Consider the following 22,615-nt stretch of genomic DNA (forward strand, 5'->3'; position numbering starts at 1 on the left):
ATGACTTAATAGAAGGCATGTTTAATTGTTTAACGTGTAAGGTTAACTTGAAGACAAATAGCATATTAGTGCACGTGTGAAAAGGTGACTTGTGTAGCAGCATATTATTTAGCAGCATATTAGTGCATGTGTGAAAAGGTGACTTGTGTAGCAGCATATAATTTAGCAGCATATTAGTGCATGTGTGAAAAGGTGACTTGTGTAGCAGCATATTAGTGCATGTGTGAAAATGTGACTTGTGTAGCAGCATATAATTTAGCAGCATATTAGTGCATGTGTGAAAAGGTGACTTGTGTAGCAGCATATTATTTAGCAGCATATTAGTGCATGTGTGAAAAGGTGACTTGTGTAGCAGCATATTATTTAGCAGCATATTAGTGCATGTGTGAAAAGGTGACTTGTGTAGCAGCATATTAGTGCATGTGTGAAAAGGTAACTTGTGTAGCAGCATATTAGTGCATGTGTGAAAAGGTGACTTGTGTAGCAGCATATTAATGCATGTGTGAAAAGGTGACTTGTGTAGCAGTAGTGTACAATCTGATAATTGCTGCTGGGCACTTACAGGAGTGTTGTTAAATGAGGCACAGCCATTAGTAGGCTGCAGCAGCATATATACTTTGTGAAATGAGATTTATATTCCTACATTACAATGTGATATGACAATGTTCCTAGTAGGCAATCTTTGAAAGGACAGTGTACTGTTAAATGTTCTTCCCTTTAAAGGGACACTAAACCCACATTTTCTCTTTCATGATTCAGATAGAGCATGCAATTTTAAGCAACTTTCTAATTTACTCCTATTATCAATTTTTCTTCGCTCTCTTGCTATCTTTATTTAAAAAGCAGGAATGTGATGCATAGGAGCCGGCCCATTTTTGGTTGAGAACCTGGGTTATGTTTGCTTATTGGTGGGTAAATGTAATCCTCCAATAAGCAAGCGCTATCCATGGTGCTGAACCTAAAATGGGCTGGCTGCTAAGATTTACATTCCTGCTTTTAAAATAAAGATAGCAAGAGAACGAAGAAAAATTGATAATAGGAGTAAATTAGAAAGTTGCTTAAAATGTCATGCTCTATCTGAATCATGAAAGAAAAAAAAATTGGGTTCAGTGTCCCTTTTAATGTATTCCTGATAATCCATTTTAGATGTTGGAGTGTATTAAATTGTGTGTGTATATATAGATAGATCTATAGATATAGTGTGTGTGTATGTATGTATGTATATATATATATATATATATATATATATATATATATATATATATATATATATACCCAACAGGATCCCACACTCACTGCTCCTTATTCAGCTTCCGGGGTGCTCTTTAAACAATTGATATACCAGAAGAAATAAGAAAGGCACTCTCCGTATTAAGTAGTGAAATAACTTTACCTAAGTAAAGTTATTTCACTACTTAATACGGAGAGTGCCTTTCTTATTTCTTCTGATATATATATATATATATATATATATATATATATATATATATATATATATATATATATATATATATATATATATATATATATATATATATATATATATATATATATATATATACCCCAAAGAGAGCACTCGCCGTTTTCAATGTGTCAAATTTTATACATGCATAGTGGGAAGCACCCCAGAGTTATTAAAGAATAGAGAGTGCACTCCAGGGTAGATGAGTAAAAAAAAAAAAAAAAGCTCCTTTATTCATTACAATGTGTTTAAAAAATATTTAAATATATAAGCTCCCTTACCTTTATTTTATCTTTTGCAAAACTTGATTTTGCCTGTTGTATTCAACCTAAATTGAAAATGCCAGTACTGCAGTAATGTTTATAGAAAGCTATGTAAGCAAGAAACTACAGAAGAACAAATACTCCCAGTGTAGATGTAACAGAGAGGTACTAAAATATTTATCATTGTTCTCTCAAAGTACTGGCAGAGTTAAGAGAAGGAGGTCATTGTGTATTTAGAGAAAGATAAGGATAGCTGCTCTCTTTGCAAGCTCAGCCCACCTGAATAGGTTGTGGTGTCAACAAGCAAAAAACTTATTTCATATACAAAAATAAACTTAAAATCAATTTTCCATATGTACTATACTATGCAGCTGGCATCACAAATCATTAAGGGGAAATAAATTATAGTACAGAGTAATTTTGGCTGGAGAATAGTTGGTTCTTGATGGAATCATGTTACATTTCTCTGCATCTGAAATTTGCTTTTTCATAGATTTTGTTTAGACGAGAGATATTATGTTTCACATTTCTATTGAGGCCACAAACAAAATTCTATAACCTATTTTTTTTTTTAAATGCTGCGAGTTGCCTAAACCTGCTATTCGCTTTGCAGCAATAGCAGGTTACGAATTTGCTTTTTTGCAGCTCTTAGGAGCATGAGACATGCGTCATTTTACATAAAAGGAAGAGGTGTTTTAATGTCCTTTTAAAGTCACTGCCCTTGTAAAGTCTTTTGAGAAGGTGCCCATTACTTAATTATATATATTTTTTTTTTTAATGTATATTATGACAGATTTTGCAGAAAAGCTGTTGAAGCAGCTTGAAACGTCCAAGGAAAGATTTGAAGTTAAAATAATGCTTATGGACCTCATCTCCAGGCTGGTTGGAATTCATGAGGTAAATTTAGTTTACATTTAGCAGTAGGAGTCGTGTAAATATCTATTTATTTGCCTATGCTTGCTATATCCCTGCTGTTTCTTCATAATGATAGTATTTATACAAATATAGGCCCCAACCACTGAGTTGCACGACTGAGATGTGCGACTAGAGGAGCATCGACACTGTGCGGGTGAAATACACCGTAGAGCATGGTTAATAGTCACAAAATCACATGCTCTAATGGATTAGAGCATGTAATTCTTCAGCTATAATGGCCCTTTAAATCTCTCACTCAAACACACAAAACTAGAGAATGTTGTGATTGCGAATTTTACGTATCTGTGCACTTCAAAGCGCGTTTATGACCTCATCAATTGACATTTCATAGAACCAAATAAGCTTGGATGCCAGCTAAAAAAATAATAATTTTAATGTTCCTTTACTTCAAATGAATGCTGTTGTAATCTGTGCAGCCTAATAACTGCTTATATATTTCACTAGTTTACAAATGCTCAGAACATACTCAGTAGATTTACATATAGTTCCCATACATTTAAATATGTATTTGTCCAGTTTTTACTTCTTCAACAGTTCGTTTCAGACCATGTTGTGGTATTCTTAGTACTGTGATATTCAGTCCTTATAGATATATGTTCTAATAAAAAACATCTACAGTTTCATTTGTTGTCTAGTTATGAATATGATGCCTCAATACAAATTAGCCAATATATCCACATTTCACTTACTGTGTAATCTAGCGCCATTTGCATTGACACATTTCCTGCTTTTTCATGCAGTATTGTGGATGGACTGTTGAGATGAGACTGGCATTTTTACACACATATAGAATTTCATAGACAAGCAAGAAAAAAAAGACTTCTGTTAATGTGAGGATGTGCATTCTTACTTATTGCATTGCAGAGTTATGAGCCAAACATGGGTGTCCAGCTTTAAATATATAAGTTTCTGGGGCTCTAAATCCAAATGTCATAGCTCTAAAGATTATGTGTTAGATCATGGGGTAATTTATTGCAACCTTGGTTACATTATATTTGTTTTCAACATGTCATTTATATTGCAAAGCAGCAGATGTAGTTGTAGCATTCATGTTCAGTTTATATATATTTTTTTTCTTTCTTATTTTTATTGAGGTTCAACAAAGTATACAAGTAGCATATGTCACAGTGGTATTACAAATTCGAAAGTAGCATACAATCATGTTATATCACAATACAAAAACAGATGTATGATATGCTAGTATGACATAAAAAATTTGTTTCTCCAAAGGGTGAACCTCTAAAATTTGTTTCTCCAAAGGGTGAACCTCTATATTATTTTAGATAGGCCAACAAACAGTTATTAAAGAAGAGTGTGAAACTATATTTAAGCCTGTATTAGGGAAGCAGGGGGTATGATGGTATAGAAATGGTAATCTAGTTGACAGAAGTGGGGGTGTAGATTAGTACTTAGGGTTGCGGTATAGACCAGACAAACCGCACAGTAAGTCCTCCTAGACTAGGAGGTTCTTTATATGGGGGGGAGGAGGTGGCTATATGTGTGGATAAAACTTGTTAATAATAATATAATGTATAAGAAACACTTAATTAATATGTAGGAGGTAAGAAAAGAAAAAAAAACTAACTGGTGATGAAGGTTTACTGGAGGGGTATGTATAGCACCTGGTTACCTTTCCTAAGTCATACTATGGGTAACAGCTAGACGCCACAGAAGTTATAAGGGACTATATACATATATGTACGTATGCTTTGGCAAATCTAAGGCTAGGTTCCTAGAGGTATCTAATTATATAGACTCATGTGGTGGGCATTGATACCTGTTTAATATGTGATATGGTGAATAATCTTGCCATATGAATCAAGTAGACACTATGAAATAAATATGCCACTAAATCTAGTGAACATTAAATGCTGCCTCGGCTGCTGGCAACACTGTCACATCAAATGAATGAGCTATGGCAATTATAGTGGTGAAAATAGCTTCCTAATGATATCTGAGAAAATAGGAATGCTGAGCTGAGGGATCTCTTGATATGAAAGCTATAGATAAATTTATAGCTAAAATAGAATTCACGCATATGTACATAGATCAGAGGGTATTATATGATCTAGTAGCGAAACTGCTAGGGGGAAAACAAACAACCTAAACATCCTAAACCGGTTTTAACTCCCAAATAGGTTATACCAGACATTATTGTAGAACACAAATGGCAAGTTCTTATATGTAAATATTATAGTCTCAACTAATGAGGACAGGGATACAGTACAACCTATGATCAGCAAGGTAGTTTTACAGAAAAAACGAAGAGGAAAAAGGATAGCATCTAGCTTAATGCAACACTTAGGTGGTGTGTAATAAGCCATATATATGAGAAATAGTGCTATCACAGGAGAAACTATCAGCAGGCATACAATGTGTAGATCAGAGCAGGTTTACTACTCACAACGTGTCTGTGAGGTAGTTAATTATAAGTGGAGTGAAGTATACATTCCATTCTGATATATAATCACACTACCGTTCCATAGATTATCAAATGCGTAGTAATAAACTACTAGCTATAACTCTGATCATATGTGGAACCAGAAGGTTATATTTTTAACCAGGCTATGAGTATAATATTCAGTGAACAATAACTAACCAAATATCTAAGCAAAACATAATAAACGATACTGAAGAAACTGTAAGCATTCAATGTTGCATATTGAAGAGCACCATAATGAACGTTCCTCTCAGCAGGCAGATAGGGAGATTTGAGTTCTATGAGCAGTTCAGCTGATACTTTGTTTGGAGAGCTCTTTCCCAGAAGGGGTTAAATGAAAAGTATCTATAAAAGGTAAACCCCCAGGGTCCCACTTCAGTGTCAATAGATGTATATAGTGGCAATAGCTGAATTGCTTAGCTGAATGTGGAAAGATGCGGTTAAAACCTGTGCTGAAAGCCCCATATCAGACTTCACTTTGGACCAAAAGTTCTCCGGTATATACATTTCGTGGGCACCATCGGATCCATAGTTGAACTTCAGTAGTTCTGGGCTGGAAGAAATAGTTGTAGACCACATGGTCGACTGCAAATGCGACCCTGTCTCTCTCTGATCTCGGAAAAGAATTGCGGCTGGAATTTCCCTGGGTGTCTGGACCTTGCCTGCTGGGCTTAATGCGGGGATTGGCTGGGCAGCAGCAGCGCCAATATCTCTGATCCGCAGTAGGCCAGTATTATATAGAGCTATGCTTACAGTTGTAGTTTCCACTTCCGCCATTACAGGCTCCAAAATAGCTGGAACCTGATCTTTCGCACGGTCAATTGGGATGTTTGGGTGCTGGGGCACCACAGCGCAGCCACACATATCACCCGCCAGAGCCATTTCAGGGTGTGAGTTTAGTTGAGGGATACAAGTGTCTCTGTGTTTAGATGCCCCACAAATCAATTTTTCAAGAGCGGTATGGTGTTCCGTAAGCATACAGCGCAGGGCCTCTATGAAGCTGTAACAGGTGTCTAGACTACCACAAAAGAGGATAGTTGGCTTCAGTTTTCAGTGTAGGCCTGAGGTATCTATATAGCTTCACAGCTACCAGGTTTTGAAGATGGCCACCGTATAAGTGATAGGAGAACAAGCTTCAGTTCTTGGTTTGGCATTTTCACTCTGGCATAAAAGTTTAGCACTGCCCAGGCATGGAGAAGGGATTCAGAAGGTCATCAGAGGAATCTGTAGGGCTTAATTAGATTTTAGATGCCTTTCAGGATCAATCATATATTTGCTATTACCGGAGCAGTAAGAATGTGCGACCACTCTTGTGTGCTGCTGGCTCCGCCCCCTCCATGTTCAGTTTATATTATAAAATTTGGCATTTTGGGTTGCTATTTTTATCAAGCATTGTAGAATTTTTTAGGTGTTTTTTAGAAGGTAATTTTTGGACCTTAGTTTTGGGGGATTTTTAAAATGATTTGCTTCCTTTTTCAGTTCTGGTAAATTTTAATATTTGTTTTTAGTAATTTATTAACAAGTTTTCATGAAACTACTGGGATTTATCTTGAGCTGTATGAGAAGTGAAAAATAACATTTGTATGTATATGTCTATATACATACAAAATGTACAAAGAGGCTTTCTGTAGAATCATTTCCTACTTGGCAAACCTCACATTTTTCCTGACAGTCAGTCTCTGCTTATTGTACATACAAGCAAAGCATTTTAAACATGGTGGCTCATTGGCATCAAGAGTGACATAAGTGGGTGGTGCGTATGCTTAGATATAAAGAACAGAATTTCAAAGTGGGCATCCGCCCCATTTGCTCTCCAGACCCTACATTTTCTTCCTGCAGGGTCTACAACATTTGTGTTTTGATTTACTAAAAATGTTGTTTAACCGTACTGTTTTGTATAACCACCTGTTATACATTAAAGTGAAGGTAAACTTGAGCATAGTCGCTCAAGTCATAGGAAAGAATTTTAAAAATGAATGAGACTTTCATTCATCAAATGTGTAGTATATACTTTTCTGCAATTTTTACCTTGTAATGATAGGATAAGCGCCATTCCTCCACCGGCCATATTCATCAATTGATTGACAGATGATCCACCAATCGTTGTTTCCCGATTAGTTGATTGCAGATTGGTCATCTGTCAATTAATTTATGAATATGGCGGGTGGAGGAACGGAGCTTATCCTTCTATTATTATAAGGTAAAAATCGCAGAAGATAAGTATATACTACACATTTGATGAATGAAAGTCTAATTCATTTTTAAAATTCTTTCCTATGACTTGAGCGACTATGCTCAAGTTTACCTTCACTTTAAAGTGATGGTAAACTCGGAATTACTGGTTTGTCCCAACCAGAAGTCCTAATCAATATTAATATAACTGCGTTAACATTTTTTTAATTACTGTAAATGTAATTTTAGAAGCTTTATATTTTGCTGTCAGTGACGATCCCCCACCAGCCCCTGGTCTTTTTTTCTTTTCTTTTAAGGTTTTGCTTTCTATCCAGTCAATAACATAACCCTACAGCTCGCTATTTCCAAATAATCAGTGCATGCGCATTAGCTAGGATGCAGCAAGCCGTGTGTGGCCAATCAAATTTGCCTAGTGAGTGACATCACCATACATGTTAATCTTGCCAATGCGTTAAGTTAAAAAGGGGGAGTCCTAATGTACTCAAAGTAAACACTGAATCGTAGCTTATTTTTTGAGTCATAGTTTACTTCGAATTGAGCCATGATGACTTTTATAGAGCTACTTATCTTAGTTTTCTTATAAGTTAACAGCAATGACTGCACTGCGCATGCAATTCACCCCTGGAGCTTGGGAGCGTGCATCTGAGAATTACGTAGTGAGTGAGACACAGAGCGGTTGGGACTGCTTTACACGTCATTTTGTTTCGCACAGCTTTAATGGGGGCGGAAGGAAGGGTGAGGATTGACATTTAATATAAAATAAATTTTACAAAAAAGTACTTTTAAAAAAACATTGCAGTTTAGTTGAATAATTAATGCATTATCGATTGCCATGTAGCTAATATCATAGAGTTGACCACTTTAACTAGATTTAATACTTTTCTTTCATTTCAGCTTTTTCTATTTAACTACTATCCGTTTTTACAACGATTTCTGCAACCACACCAAAGAGGTAAACTATCATGTTGCATGGTTTTAGTTTTCTGCACAAAACACCAATTAATGGAGAAAAACAAATAATCTTCCTTTTACATGTGAATCCACACTTATTATGTACAAATATATTATTTTCAAGTTGTATCCATTCTAGTTTTTATTGGAAATAACTGAAGGTACCCTGACAAGACCATATGGAACTGTTGAAATTCATTGGTTCAGGGCTGAACACACTACCAGCATGTGACCTCTTGTATATACTGCAGATTTTCCTTTTTCCAAAATGTATATTTATTTTCCATTTTATGTGTTCATATTGTGTCACCGGAGCATAGTGGAAAACTCTCAATGTGGGAAATGTCTTTTGTGCAAGTCATGCCGTATTATACTCCTATATGTTTCTATACCATACTCCTACAAAATCAGTAAATATCTTACCACCTGGAAAAAGAAGGTTTTAGGCTTTGGTTTTGTTTGTTCCCTTTAAAGCAGAACGCATCTTCATTAGTGAGTTTTTACATAGAAAACTGAGCCAAGATTTTGAAAATATTGTATGATTTAATATAATTTTTGATTGACTTTAATCATAGCTTTGCACAGATCTTAGTGTATTGAACTTTTACAAGCATAAAAACGGCTCAGAAAAGAGCCGCATATCAGGATCAGCCATCACCACCTGCATTCAGATGCACATTTACTGTGCACTATAGCCAAGTTTTGCTTTTTTTTTTTTTTTACAGTTTCAAATGACTTCAGATATGCAGCAGGTTTACTCAAGCATTTGTATCTCTGATGTGTAATATTTTAGCCAATTTCTTTACTGAATTAAAAAGCTATAGAAGCTTTTGGCAAAACACATTTCACACAGAACTCTCCTTCGGGCAGAACCTGAGCTATGGGTGCACATCTGCTAGTAATGCATTTGTGTCCTGTGAATTACTTTAGAAATATTGTTTTGGAAAATGCTGAATTTTAATGTACTAGGTTTTGGGTGAGATTAACTTCTGTACTTACCAGTTTTTGTTTTGCAGAAGTGACCAAGATCTTGTTGTGTGCTGCTCAAGCTACACATCAGCTTGTCCCTCCTGAGGTAAGGTCTGATTTAATCAAGGAACAAGCACTTTTTTTTTACAATAGCAAAAGGTTATTGTTTTTTTGTTGTTGTTTTTTTTTAATACTAAACAATGATGAATACAAAAATCACTATAATGTGGTTAACACAGAAAATAATATAAAGTAAAAATAAAATGTGCAACAAAACCACACACAAATAGTGATAATAATACCGACCGATATGTAGGAATATATCCAAAGTGAAAACAATATTTAATGGAAACAGTCCCACAAATACAAATAGTTTAAATGATGTTCCTCAACGGGAAGAGAAAGAAACACATCATAGCATAATAATACTGTGTAAATCTTCACTCCTTAGATGGGAGGCAGACCCAGAACACTCACTAAGGGTAACGAGTACAAACATACATGGTTACTGTGCGTGTGAAAGTCCGTTGTTACAAACCGCAAAAAGCACCACACTGTATCTGTAGTCTTTCTGTACCGGACAAGTACCCCTCCTTCTGTCCAATTTGAACAGTGTCTGATGACTCCATGGATCGTTTCACCAACTGCTGTTAGCTTCTTTTTTTTTTATTTTAAAAAGATTGTCGGGCCTATGGTTCTTCTCTGTTGTTAAAATCTATGTTTCTATGTTATTTGGTCACATAAGTAGTTTCCATTATTTTCTAAGTATTTCTTGTTCCTTCCCAGGTTGCTCAGTCTGTTTTGATGACTGTTGCTAACAACTTTGTTACGGACAGAAACTCAGGAGAAGTTATGACTGTTGGGTAAGTCCATATTTAGGACCCTATTTAAGAAAGTCTGGCGGACCTAATCCGACAGTGCGGATCAGGTCCGCCAGACCTCGCTGAATACGGCGAGCAATACGCTCTGCCGTATTCAGCATTGCACCAGCAGCTCACAAGAGCTGCTGGTGCAACGCCACCCCCTGCAGACTCGTGGCCAATGGGCCGCCAGCAGGGGGTGTCAATCAACCCTATCGTACTCGATCGGGTTGATTTCCGGCGATGTCTGTCCGCCTGCTCAGAGCAGGCGGACAAGTTATGGAGCAGCGGTCTTTGTGACCGCTGCTTCATAACTGCGGTTTCTGGCGAGGCTGCAGGCTCGCCAGAAACACGGGACATCAAGCTCCATTCGAAGCTTGATAGATAGATAGGCCCATTAAGGTCTTGTCTAGATTGTAAATAAAAGTCTACATGTTCTTATATTCTTTTTGAACTTGACTTTCCATCTCCAGTACTTGACATCTACTTTTCATACAGTTATTAGTTTTAACAATTGGATGGAGCACAAACCAGAGAGAAAAAATACTGGACCTTATTAGCTTATATAGCCTGTCGCTTGTTCTGGAAAATGTGGAGCTGTCCCATGAATTGCTGGGACCTACTGTGGGGAAAAATAGGAATTAATCTGTTCAGTTCTCACGTATGGCAAATTGTCTATGTAAAAATTCAAATTTGAATGTGTCCAAATAATAAAAATGTAACTTTTATATTGTTACTTTAGAAAAAAATCCTCTTAAAATATTAAGAATTTGATTAAAATAAGAATATTCTTAGGTTTACAAAATCGTATTCATTCTCTTTATAAGCTTATTTAGCAGCTATAGTTTAAGCTTGAACAAAGTTTGATTAAATTTCAATTGTCAAAAACTGCCAAATTTGAATTAAAGCTGTATTTAAGTTATTTCATGTAGAAAAATGTGCTGTTTTTCAAAAAACGTCCATTTACTTTTTGGTCAGTACTATAACTGGCATGGCTGAATGTATTTTCATGAAACTTAGCTTTCTGATAGTTTTTAACTTTATCGAATACCCTTTGGTTGATAGGTTTATATCTTTTTACATTTTTTTTATAAATGTTTTTTCTTTTTAAAAGTTTTATTATTTTTAAGTTATTTAATTAAAATCTTTTGCATTGGAACAGTGTGCAGGTTTCACAGTTATTACCACATGAGAAACTCTAGAGATTGCTTCTTTTGCAGGACAATATCAATCTAGCTGCAGTGCAGGAGTCTGTCAACAGGAGAGTCTGCAATCGGCATTATTAGTGCTGAGTTTATCTTTTGCTTTATCTCATGGGATAGTAAACTTCCTTAAAGGGACAGCGTATCCTAAAATGTTTTCTCCTTTAATTTATTCCCAATTATCCATTTACTTGCTGGATTGTATTAAATTGTTTGCAGTTATGTCCTTTACCTTTACATCAGCATTTCAAATAGCTGATTTTGACTGGTATTCCTGCCTATACTGAAAGTTACTATACTTAAGTATTGGTTATAGAAAAACTGTTTAAACATATTCTTTATTTGTATAGCGCCTCAAAATTTCATAGCGCTGGTTAGAGATAGGGGTATACAATGCCAAAGATCTGTGATAAGATACAAAAACATAACTAGTACAGGAGGAGTAGAGCCCTGTTCCGAAAAACGTAGTCTATAGGATAAACAGAAGCTGGCGTATAAGGGTTGGTTGGATTGAGAGGGTGAGCAGTGTGTAAGGGAAAGTTTGCTGAAAATATGAGGGTTGACTTGGAGTGAGAAGTAAAGAAGCATGTTGTGTGAGGGTGAAATGGCGGTGAGATTTTGTGTGAGGTTGGAGGACGAGGATGTGAGGGCATGTGAGGGAGAGGGGGCATGAGCAGGTGACCAGGGGGTTATATAAGGGAGAGTGAGCTTAGATGGTGCGGGCTGTGCTTTATAAAATATATATATGTTCCCTCTAGCTAAAGGGTGATGTAATTAATAATGGAATGTGAAACTTCCAAGCAGAGAAGGGGGGCCGGGCAGTTTAAGCCAGGAATTTCCTTGCTTTTAAAAATTTAGTAGAAAATGTAAACTCTGACTTTAAGTTTTTTGCCAATTAATATATTGATAATTTGATGTAAAATGAAAGGCTTATAAGGTAAACGTTAAACCACTCTTTGGCCTACTCCATAACCCATTCCCATAAGCATATTTATGTATGCGACTAAGACCAAGCAAATGTATGTAATATATCTTAAAGCAGATAAAGATTGCATCCTAGTAGTCTCCCCCTAAGCTAGGTAATATTGTTTATCTTTGTGTGTACCCCATCACTTCTGTGTTAAAATTTATCGATATGAATCAAAAGTCCTGGAGAGTTAAACGGACCTTCTGAAAGATTGTGGGAGTTATTTCCAACAATCCTAAGTAAGAAGAAAGGCATAGGGAGGAGGGGGAGAGAAAGGGATATATTTAGTGTAATGGAAGGGAAGAAGGTAAAGGCATCTGTCCTGCTCAAGCCATATTTATTTTTATACTGGTTAAATATTGACTTCAGTCTGTAACGGTTCTGAGTCATTTATAATTTAATATATTGTGTTATGCCTGAAGATAATTAACTTATTACTTGTTTTAGCTTTGCACCTGTTACCATTTATGCTTATTTCTGTTTCATAGAATAAACGCTATCAAAGAGATTACAGCTCGTTGTCCTCTGGCAATGACAGAAGATCTACTTCAGGATCTGGTCCAATATAAAACACATAAGGATAAAAGTAAGTTTGTAGTTCCATGTAATCTGCTTTTTTATGTATGCTTATCAGCCCAGCAGGCACTGTGCAAGCAACATTAGTGTGGCTGTATAGAAAATAAAATATAAATAACGTAATGTTTCTATGCTCTATACAATCATTTCTGTGCACTTTAGACACCCCCCTACGGAGCAGATAGTCATCATCATAGTTAAAAGCAGTGCATTTTAGCTGTGGTTAAAAGCATCTTTAAAAGAAGTGTATTCTAACAAATGGTTCTTGTAAAATATGGCTGCTTTATATGACTGTTTACACATAATTATTATACAGTAATTTCTCTTGTAAGGTGTATCCAGTCCACAGATCATCCATTACTTGTGGGATATTCTCCTTCCCAACAGGAAGTTGCAAGAGGATCACCCACAGCAGAGCTGCTATATAGATCCTCCCCTAACTGCCATACCCAGTCATTCTCTTGCAACTCTCAACAAGCATGGAGGTAGTAAGAGGAAAGTGGTGAAATGTAGCTGTTAGCTTGCTTCAATCAAAAGTTTGTTATTTTTAAATGGTACCGGAGTTGTACTATTTTTTCCCAGGCAGAAAAATAGAAGAATCTGCCTGTGATTTCTACGATCTTAGCAGGTTGTAACTAAGATCCATTGCTGTTCTCACACATGACTGAAGAGAGAGGTAACTTCAGCGGGGGAATGGCGTGCAGGTTATCCTGCTATGAGGCATGTGCAGTTAAAATTATTTTCTAGAAGATGTGAATGCTGATACCAAATTTATGTAAGGTAAGCCTGAATACAGTGATTTAATAGCGACTGGTATCATGCTTACTTTCTGAGGTAATACTCATTTATATTTACAATATAAAACGTTTGCTGGCGTGTTTAAACGTTTTTATATATACTTTGGTGATAAAACTTTATTGGGCCCTAGTTTTCTTTCATGTAATTAGCAAGAGTCCATGAGCTAGTGACGTATGGGATATACATTCCTACCAGGAGGGGCAAAGTTTCCCAAACCTCAAAATGCCTATAAATACACCCCTCACCACACCCACAATTCAGTTTTACAAACTTTGCCTCCTATGGAGGTGGTGAAGTAAGTTTGTGCTAGATTCTACGTTGATATGCGCTCCGCAGCATGTTGGAGCCCGGTTTTCCTCTCAGCGTGCAGTGAATGTCAGAGGGATGTGAGGAGAGTATTGCCTATTTGAATGCAGTGATCTCCTTCTACGGGGTCTATTTCATAGGTTCTCTGTTATCGGTCGTAGAGATTCATCTCTTACCTCCCTTTTCAGATCGACAATATACTCTTATTTATATACCATTACCTCTGCTGATTTTCGTTTCAGTACTGGTTTGGCTTTCTACAAACATGTAGATGAGTGTCCTGGGGTAAGTAAATCTTATTTTCTGTGACACTCTAAGCTATGGTTGGGCACTTTGTTTATAAAGTTCTAAATATATGTATTCAAACATTTATTTGCCTTGACTCAGGATGTTCAACATTCCTTATTTTCAGACAGTCAGTTTCATATTTGGGATAATGCATTTGAATCAATTTTTTTCTTACCTTAAAATTTTACTCTTTTTTCCCTGTGGGCTGTTAGGCTCGCGGGGGCTGAAAATGCTTCATTTTATTGCGTCATTCTTGGCGCGGACTTTTTTGGCGCAAAAAATCTTTTCTGTTTCCGGCGTCATACGTGTCGCCGGAAGTTGCGTCATTTTTTTGACGTCCTTTTGCGCCAAAAATGTCGGCGTTCCGGATGTGGCGTCATTTTTGGCGCCAAAAAGCATTTAGGCGCCAAATAATGTGGGCGTCTTATTTGGCGCCAAAAAATATGGGCGTCGCTTTTGTCTCCACATTATTTCAGTCTCATTTTTTCTTTGCTTCTGGTTACTAGAAGCTTGTTTATTGGCATTTTTTCCCATTCCTGAAACTGTCATTTAAGGAATTTGATCAATTTTGCTTTATATGTTGTTTTTTCTCTTACATATTGCAAGATGTCTCACGTTGCATCTGAGTCAGAAGATACTTCAGGAAAATCGCTGTCTAGTGCTGGAACTACCAAAGCTAAGTGTATCTGCTGTAAACTTTTGGTAGCTATTCCTCCGGCTGTTGTTTGTATTAATTGTCATGACAAACTTGTTAAAGCAGATAATATTTCCTTTAGTAATGTACCATTGCCTGTTGCAGTTCCTTCAACATCTAAGGTGCAGATTGTTCCTGATAACATAAGAGATTTTGTTTCTGAATCCATCAAGAAGGCTATGTCTGTTATTTCTCCTTCTAGTAAACATAAAAAATCTTTTAAAACTTCTCTCCCTACAGATGAATTTTTAAATGAACATCATCATTCTGATTCTGATGACTCTTCTGGTTCAGAGGATTCTGTCTCAGAGATTGATGCTGATAAATCTTCATATTTATTTAAAATGGAATTTATTCGTTCTTTACTTAAAGAAGTACAAATTGCTTTAGAAATAGAGGATTCTGGTCCTCTTGATACTAATTCTAAACGTTTAGATAAGGTATTTAAATCTCCTGTGGTTATTCCAGAAGTTTTTCCTGTTCCTAATGCTATTTCTGAAGTAATTTCCAGAGAATGGGATAAATTGGGTAATTCATTTACTCCTTCAAAACGTTTTAAGCAATTATATCCTGTGCCGTCTGACAGATTAGAATTTTGGGACAAAATCCCTAAAGTCGATGGGGCTATTTCTACCCTTGCTAAACGTACTACTATTCCTACGTCAGATGGTACTTCGTTTAAAGATCTTCTATAGGAAAATTGAATCCTTTCTAAGAAAAGCTTATCTGTGTTCAGGTAATCTTCTTAGACCTGCTATATCATTGGCTGATGTTGCTGCAGCTTCAACTTTTTGGTTGGAGACTTTAGCGCAACAAGTAACAGATCATGATTCTCATAATATTATTATTCTTCTTCAGCATGCTAATAATTTTATCTGTGATGCCATTTTTGATATTATCAGAGTTAATGTCAGGTTTATGTCTCTAGCTATTTTAGCTAGAAGAGCTTTATGGCTTAAAACTTGGAATGCTGATATGGCTTCTAAATCAACTCTACTTTCCATTTCTTTCCAGGGTAACAAATTATTTGGTTCTCAGTTGGATTCTATTATCTCAACTGTTACTGGTGGAAAAGGAACTTTTTTACCACAGGATAAAAAATCTAAGGGTAAAAACAGGGCTAATAATCGTTTTCGTTCCTTTCGTTTCAACAAAGAACAAAAGCCTGATCCTTCATCCTCAGGAGCAGTTTCAGTTTGGAAACCATCTCCAGTCTGGAATAAATCCAAGCCTTCTAGAAAGGCAAAGCCTGCTTCTAAGTCCACATGAAGGTGCGGCCCTCATTCCAGCTCAGCTGGCAGGGGGCAGGTTACGTTTTTTCAAAGAAATTTGGATCAATTCTGTTCACAATCTTTGGATTCAGAACATTGTTTCAGAAGGGTACAGAATTGGTTTCAAGATGAGACCTCCTGCAAAGAGATTTTTTCTTTCCCGTGTCCCAGTAAATCCAGTGAAAACTCAAGCATTTCTGAATTGTGTTTCAGATCTAGAGTTGGCTGGAGTAATTATGCCAGTTCCAGTTCTGGAACAGGGGATGGGGTTTTATTCAAATCTCTTCATTGTACCAAAGAAGGAGAATTCCTTCAGACCAGTTCTGGATCTAAAAATATTGAATCGTTATGCAAGGATACCAACGTTCAAAATGGTAACTGTAAGGACTATCCTGCCTTTTGTTCTGCAAGGGCATTATATGTCCACAATAGATTTACAGGATGCATATCTGCATATTCCGATTCATCCAGATCATTATCAGTTCCTGAGATTCTCTTTTCTGGACAAGCATTACCAGTTTGTGGCTCTGCCGTTTGGCCTAGCTACAGCTCCAAGAATTTTTACAAAGTTTCTCGGTGCCCTTCTGTCTGTAATCAGAGAACAGGGTATTGTGGTATTTCCTTATTTGGACGATATCTTGGTACTTGCTCAGTCTTTACATTTAGCAGAATCTCATACGAATCGACTTGTGTTGTTTCTTCAAGATCATGGTTGGAGGATCAATTCACCAAAAAGGTTCATTGATTCCTCAGACAAGGGTAACCTTTCTGGGTTTCCAGATAGTTTGAGTGTCCATGACTCTGTCTTTAACAGACAAGAGACGTCTAAAATTGATTTCAGCTTGTCGAAACCTTCAGTCACAATCATTCCCTTCGGTAGCCTTATGCATGGAAATTCTAGGTCTTATGACTGCTGCATCGGACGCGATCCCCTTTGCTCGTTTTCACATGCGACCTCTTCAGCTCTGTATGCTGAATCAATGGTGCAAGGATTACACAAAGATATCTCAATTAATATCTTTAAAACCGATTGTACGACACTCTCTAACGTGGTGGACAGATCACCATCGTTTAATTCAGGGGGCTTCTTTTGTGCTTCCGACCTGGACTGTAATTTCAACAGATGCAAGTCTCACAGGTTGGGGAGCTGTGTGGGGATCTCTGACGGCACAAGGAGTTTGGGAATCTCAGGAGGTGAGATTACCGATCAATATTTTGGAACTCCGTGCAATTTTCAGAGCTCTTCAGTCTTGGCCTCTTCTGAAGAGAGAATCGTTCATTTGTTTTCAGACAGACAATGTCACTACTGTGGCATACATCAATCATCAAGGAGGGACTCACAGTCCTCTGGCTATGAAAGAAGTATCTCGAATTCTGGTTTGGGCGGAATCCAGCTCCTGTCTAATATCTGCGGTTCATATCCCAGGTATAGACAATTGGGAAGCGGATTATCTCAGTCGCCAAACATTGCATCCGGGCGAATGGTCTTTTCACCCAGAGGTATTTCTTCAGATTGTTCAAATGTGGGAGCTTCCAGAAATAGATCTGATGGCGTCTCATCTAAACAAGAAACTTCCCAGGTATCTGTCCAGATCCCGGGATCCTCAGGCGGAAGCAGTGGATGCATTATCACTTCCTTGGAAGTATCATCCTGCTTATATCTTTCCGCCTCTAGTTCTTCTTCCAAGAGTAATCTCCAAGATTCTGAAGGAATGCTCGTTTGTTCTGCTGGTAGCTCCGGCATGGCCTCACAGGTTTTGGTATGCGGATCTTGTCCAGATGGCCTCTTGCCATCCGTGGACTCTTCCGCTACGACCAGACCTTCTGTCGCAAGGTCCTTTTTTTCCATCAGGATCTCAAGTCCTTAAATTTAAAGGTATGGAGATTGAACGCTTGATTCTTGGTCAAAGAGGTTTCTCTGACTCTGTGATTAATACTATGTTACAGGCTCGTAAATCTGTATCCAGAGAGATATATTATAGAGTCTGGAAGACTTATATTTCTTGGTGTCTTTCTCATCATTTTTCTTGGCATTCTTTTAGAATTCCGTGAATTTTACAGTTTCTTCAGGATGGTTTAGATAAAGGTTTATCCGCAAGTTCTTTGAAAGGACAAATCTCTGCTCTTTCTGTTCTTTTTCACAGAAAGATTGCTAATCTTCCTAATATTCATTGTTTTGTACAAGCTTTGGTTCGTATAAAACCTGTCATTAAGTCAATTTCTCCTCCTTGGAGTTTGAATTTGGTTCTGGGGGCTCTTCAAGCTCCTCCGTTTGAACCTATGCATTCATTGGACATTAAATTACTTTCTTGGAAAGTTTTGTTCCTTTTGGCAATCTCTTCTGCCAGAAGAGTTTCTGAAATATCTGCTCTTTCTTGTGAGTCTCCTTTTCTGATTTTTCATCAGGATAAGGCAGTGTTGCGAACTTCTTTTGAATTTTTACCTAAAGTTGTGAATTCTAACAACATTAGTAGAGAAATTGTGGTTCCTTCATTATGTCCTAATCCTAAGAATTCTAAGGAGAAATCATTGCATTCTTTGGATGTTGTTAGAGCTTTGAAATATTATGTTGAAGCTACTAAGTCTTTCCGAAAGACTTCTAGTTTATTTGTTATCTTTTCCGGTTCTAGAAAAGGCCAGAAAGCTTCTGCCATTTCTTTGGCATCTTGGTTGAAATCTTTAATTCATCTTGCCTATGTTGAGTCGGGTAAAACTCCGCCTCAAAGGATTACAGCTCATTCTACTAGGTCAGTTTCTACTTCCTGGGCGTTTAGGAATGAAGCTTCGATTGATCAGATTTGCAAAGCAGCAACTTGGTCCTCTTTGCATACTTTTACTAAATTCTACCATTTTGATGTATTTTCTTCTTCTGAAGCAGTTTTTGGTAGAAAAGTACTTCAGGCAGCGGTTTCAGTTTGAATCTTCTGCTTATGTTTTTCATTAAACTTTATTTTGGGTGTGGATTATTTTCAGCAGGAATTGGCTGTCTTTATTTTATCCCTCCCTCTCTAGTGACTCTTGCGTGGAAAGATCCACATCTTGGGTAATCATTATCCCATACGTCACTAGTTCATGGACTCTTGCTAATTACATGAAAGAAAACATAATTTATGTAAGAACTTACCTGATAAATTCATTTCTTTCATATTAGCAAGAGTCCATGAGGCCCGCCCTTTTTTTGGGGTGGTTATGATTTTTGTATAAAGCACAATTATTCCAATTCCTTATTTTATATGCTTTCGCACTTTTTTTATCACCCCACTTCTTGGCTATTCGTTAAACTGAATTGTGGGTGTGGTGAGGGGTGTATTTATAGGCATTTTGAGGTTTGGGAAACTTTGCCCCTCCTGGTAGGAATGTATATCCCATACGTCACTAGCTCATGGACTCTTGCTAATATGAAAGAAATGAATTTATCAGGTAAGTTCTTACATAAATTATGTTTTTTCCACATGGCTGGCTTAAATTTGCCTAGAAACAGTTTCCTGAGGCTTTCCACTGTGTTACTATGAGTGGGAGGGGCCTAATTTAGCGCTTTTTTGCGCAGTAAAAATTACAGAACAAGCGTCTGGCGGATGTTCCAGACGTTCAGGCATTTTGTCAGGCTTTAGTTAGAATCAAGCCTGTGTTTAAACCTGTTGCTCCACCTTGGAGCTTAAATTTGGTTCTTAAAGTTCTTCAGGGGGTTCCGTTTGAACCTCTTCATTCCATAGATATCAAACTTTTATCTTGGAAAGTTCTTTTTTTGGTAGCTATTTCCTCGGCTCGTAGAGTTTCCGAGTTATCTGCCTTACAATGTGATTCTCCTTATCTGATCTTCCATGCAGATAAGGTAGTTCTGCGTACCAAACCTGGGTTTTTACCTAAGGTGGTATCTAATAAGAAGATCAATCAAGAGATTGTTGTTCCGTCTTTGTGTCCTAATCCTCCTTCAAAGAAGGAACGTCTATTACACAATCTGGAAGTGGTTCGTGCTTTAAAGTTTTACTTACAAGCTACTAAAGATTTTCGTCAAACATCTGCTTTGTTTGTTGTCTACTCTGGACAGAGGAGAGGTCAAAAGGCTTCGGCAACCTCTCTTTCTTTTTGGCTAAGAAGCATAATCCGCTTAGCTTATGAGACTGCTGGCCAGCAGCCTCCTGAAAAGATTACAGCTCATTCTACTAGAGCTGTGGCTTCCACATGGGTCTTTAAAAATGAGGCTTCTGTTGAACAGATTTGCAAGGCGGCGACTTGGTCTTCGCTTCATACTTTTTCAAAATTCTACAAATGTGATACTTTTGCTTCTTCGGAGGCTATTTTTGGGAGAAAGGTTTTACAGGCAGTGGTACCTTCCGTTTAAGTACCTGCCTTGTCCCTCCCTTCATCCGTGTACTTTAGCTTTGGTATTGGTATCCCACAAGTAATGGATGATCCGTGGACTGGATACACCTTACAAGAGAAAACATAATTTATGCTTAACTGATAAATTTATTTCTCTTGTGGTGTATCCAGTCCACGGCCCGCCCTGTCATTTTAAGGCAGGTATTTTTTAATTTTTAACTACAGTCACCACTGCACCCTATGGTTTCTCCTTTCTCTGCTTGTTTTCGGTCGAATGACTGGATATGGCAGTTAGGGGAGGAGCTATATAGCAGCTCTGCTGTGGGTGATCCTCTTGCAACTTCCTGTTGGGAAGGAGAATATCCCACAAGTAATGGATGATCCGTGGACTGGATACACCACAAGAGAAATAAATTTATCAGGTAAGCATAAATTATGTTTTTAGAAGTCTATTCTCATTCACACATCCAGTTATCCAGTTTTACTGTTTGCTACTTTGACAATGTGTTTCTAATTTGGGGCAAGAACATCTCAATTGGCTCAATTTGTGCAAAAAATTATTATGTCCAACCCCCCCCCCCCCCCATTTGAGCATAAAGCAGCATTCAACTTGCTTTGCTTACACTATTTAAATCTTAAAGGGACACTGAACCCAATTTTTTTCTTTTGTGTTTCAGATAGAGCATGCAATTTTAAGCAACTTTCTAATTTACTTCTATTAGCAAATGTTCTTCATTCTCTTTGTGTCTTTATTTGAAAAGCAAGAATGTAAGTTTAGATGCTGGCCCATTTTTGTGAACAACCTGGGTTGTTCTTGCTGATTGGTGGATAAATTCATCCACCAATAAACAAGTGCAAGTTCTGGTCTTTCTTTTTCAAATAAAGATAGCAAAAGAACAAAGAAAAATTGATAATAGGTGTAAATTAGAAAGTTGCTTAAAATTGCATGCTCTATCTGACTCAGGAAAGAAAAACATTGGGTTCAGTGTCCCTTTAAGAGCAAATTTATTATGTCGTCAATTTAAGAAGGAAACCTATTGGAATGCTGACCACTTAAAGGGACTTTAAACACTTGTATTTATGTTGTTTTGTTTTTTAATTCATAATGTTTCTTTTGTTTTTTTAAATGCAATTCGCTATTTATTTTTATTATATGTTTACTTTTTTTTTTCATTTTTTAAATTTGCTTCACTTTCTGTCCGCTCCGTGCAGACATGGCAGAAAGTTATGTAGACAAACCCGGAAGTCTCTGCTTTGCTGTGAGCGCGCACGTATGTAGAGTTGTAGACACTAGACAGCACACTCTGCGCACAGCATAACTAAAACTACTGCTGATAAAGTGTTTTTCCCTAAATAATATCTTTTGAACTTGCCTCATCTGTAAGCTAATAATTAATTATCATTTTTAAAACCAAAATGTATTTACTCTATTTTTTAATCATACTTGTTGTAGTGCGAGTGAAAGAGGGACCGCCCAACACACTGCTCAGGGAGACAGCTGCTGTCTCATAAATATACTCTTATCTTTTACCCCTCTGTTTTTTCTATCCAAGCTTCCGGAGTCCCGCTCAGTTTATTGCACATCTTATGCAGCTCACGCTCTCTATGCACCTCAGGTCATGCCCGGACTGACCCTAGGGCATACCGGGCATTTGCCCTGTGGGCTGCGGCTGCCTTAGCCCCCACCCACTATTACACACTGAGTGATTTTAGCTAGCCCCAAAATGTTATATTTATGTGATTGGTAGGGCTGTGGGGATGCCGGTAGCCTTAGCCCCGCACACACACTGACTAGGCTGGACTACTGTACTGCAGTCACAGACACACTGTATGTGTAACACATGTGTGGGTCAAGCAGGAGCTAAAGCACAGTAGAGTGTGGGCTGCGGCTGTGTATGACATGTGATGTGGAACACTGCAGTGCTGGAGTTCGGCTTGGCAGTTGCCCCCAAAGCTTTAGTGAGTAAGAACACTGAGCAGCAGCCAGTCAGATCCAGGCACTGTGCAGTGAACGATACTGGCATTTGTGCTGGGGAGGAATCATTGTGATCTTATATTGTAGTCATTTTCTTTCTCCTCATAGCAGCTGTGCCTGAGCTGTGATCGGCACTGCTGC

The 22,615-nt window shown here is 37.4% G+C and overlaps 1 protein-coding gene across 1 annotated transcript in view; it reads left to right on the forward strand.

Annotated features, from left to right (window-relative positions):
* The window catches only part of SDAD1 (SDA1 domain containing 1), a 79,345-nt gene that overhangs the window by 18,007 nt on the left and 38,723 nt on the right, over positions 1-22,615 (forward strand). Inside the window, exons 11-15 of the mRNA XM_053703399.1 lie at positions 2,519-2,622; positions 8,189-8,246; positions 9,262-9,320; positions 10,001-10,077; positions 12,732-12,829. Of these exons, the coding sequence (XP_053559374.1) occupies positions 2,519-2,622; positions 8,189-8,246; positions 9,262-9,320; positions 10,001-10,077; positions 12,732-12,829 (396 nt within the window). The remainder of the gene's footprint in view (positions 1-2,518; positions 2,623-8,188; positions 8,247-9,261; positions 9,321-10,000; positions 10,078-12,731; positions 12,830-22,615) is intronic.

Source organism: Bombina bombina, chromosome 2 (genome assembly GCF_027579735.1).
Source record: "Bombina bombina isolate aBomBom1 chromosome 2, aBomBom1.pri, whole genome shotgun sequence".
NCBI lineage: Eukaryota > Metazoa > Chordata > Amphibia > Anura > Bombinatoridae > Bombina > Bombina bombina.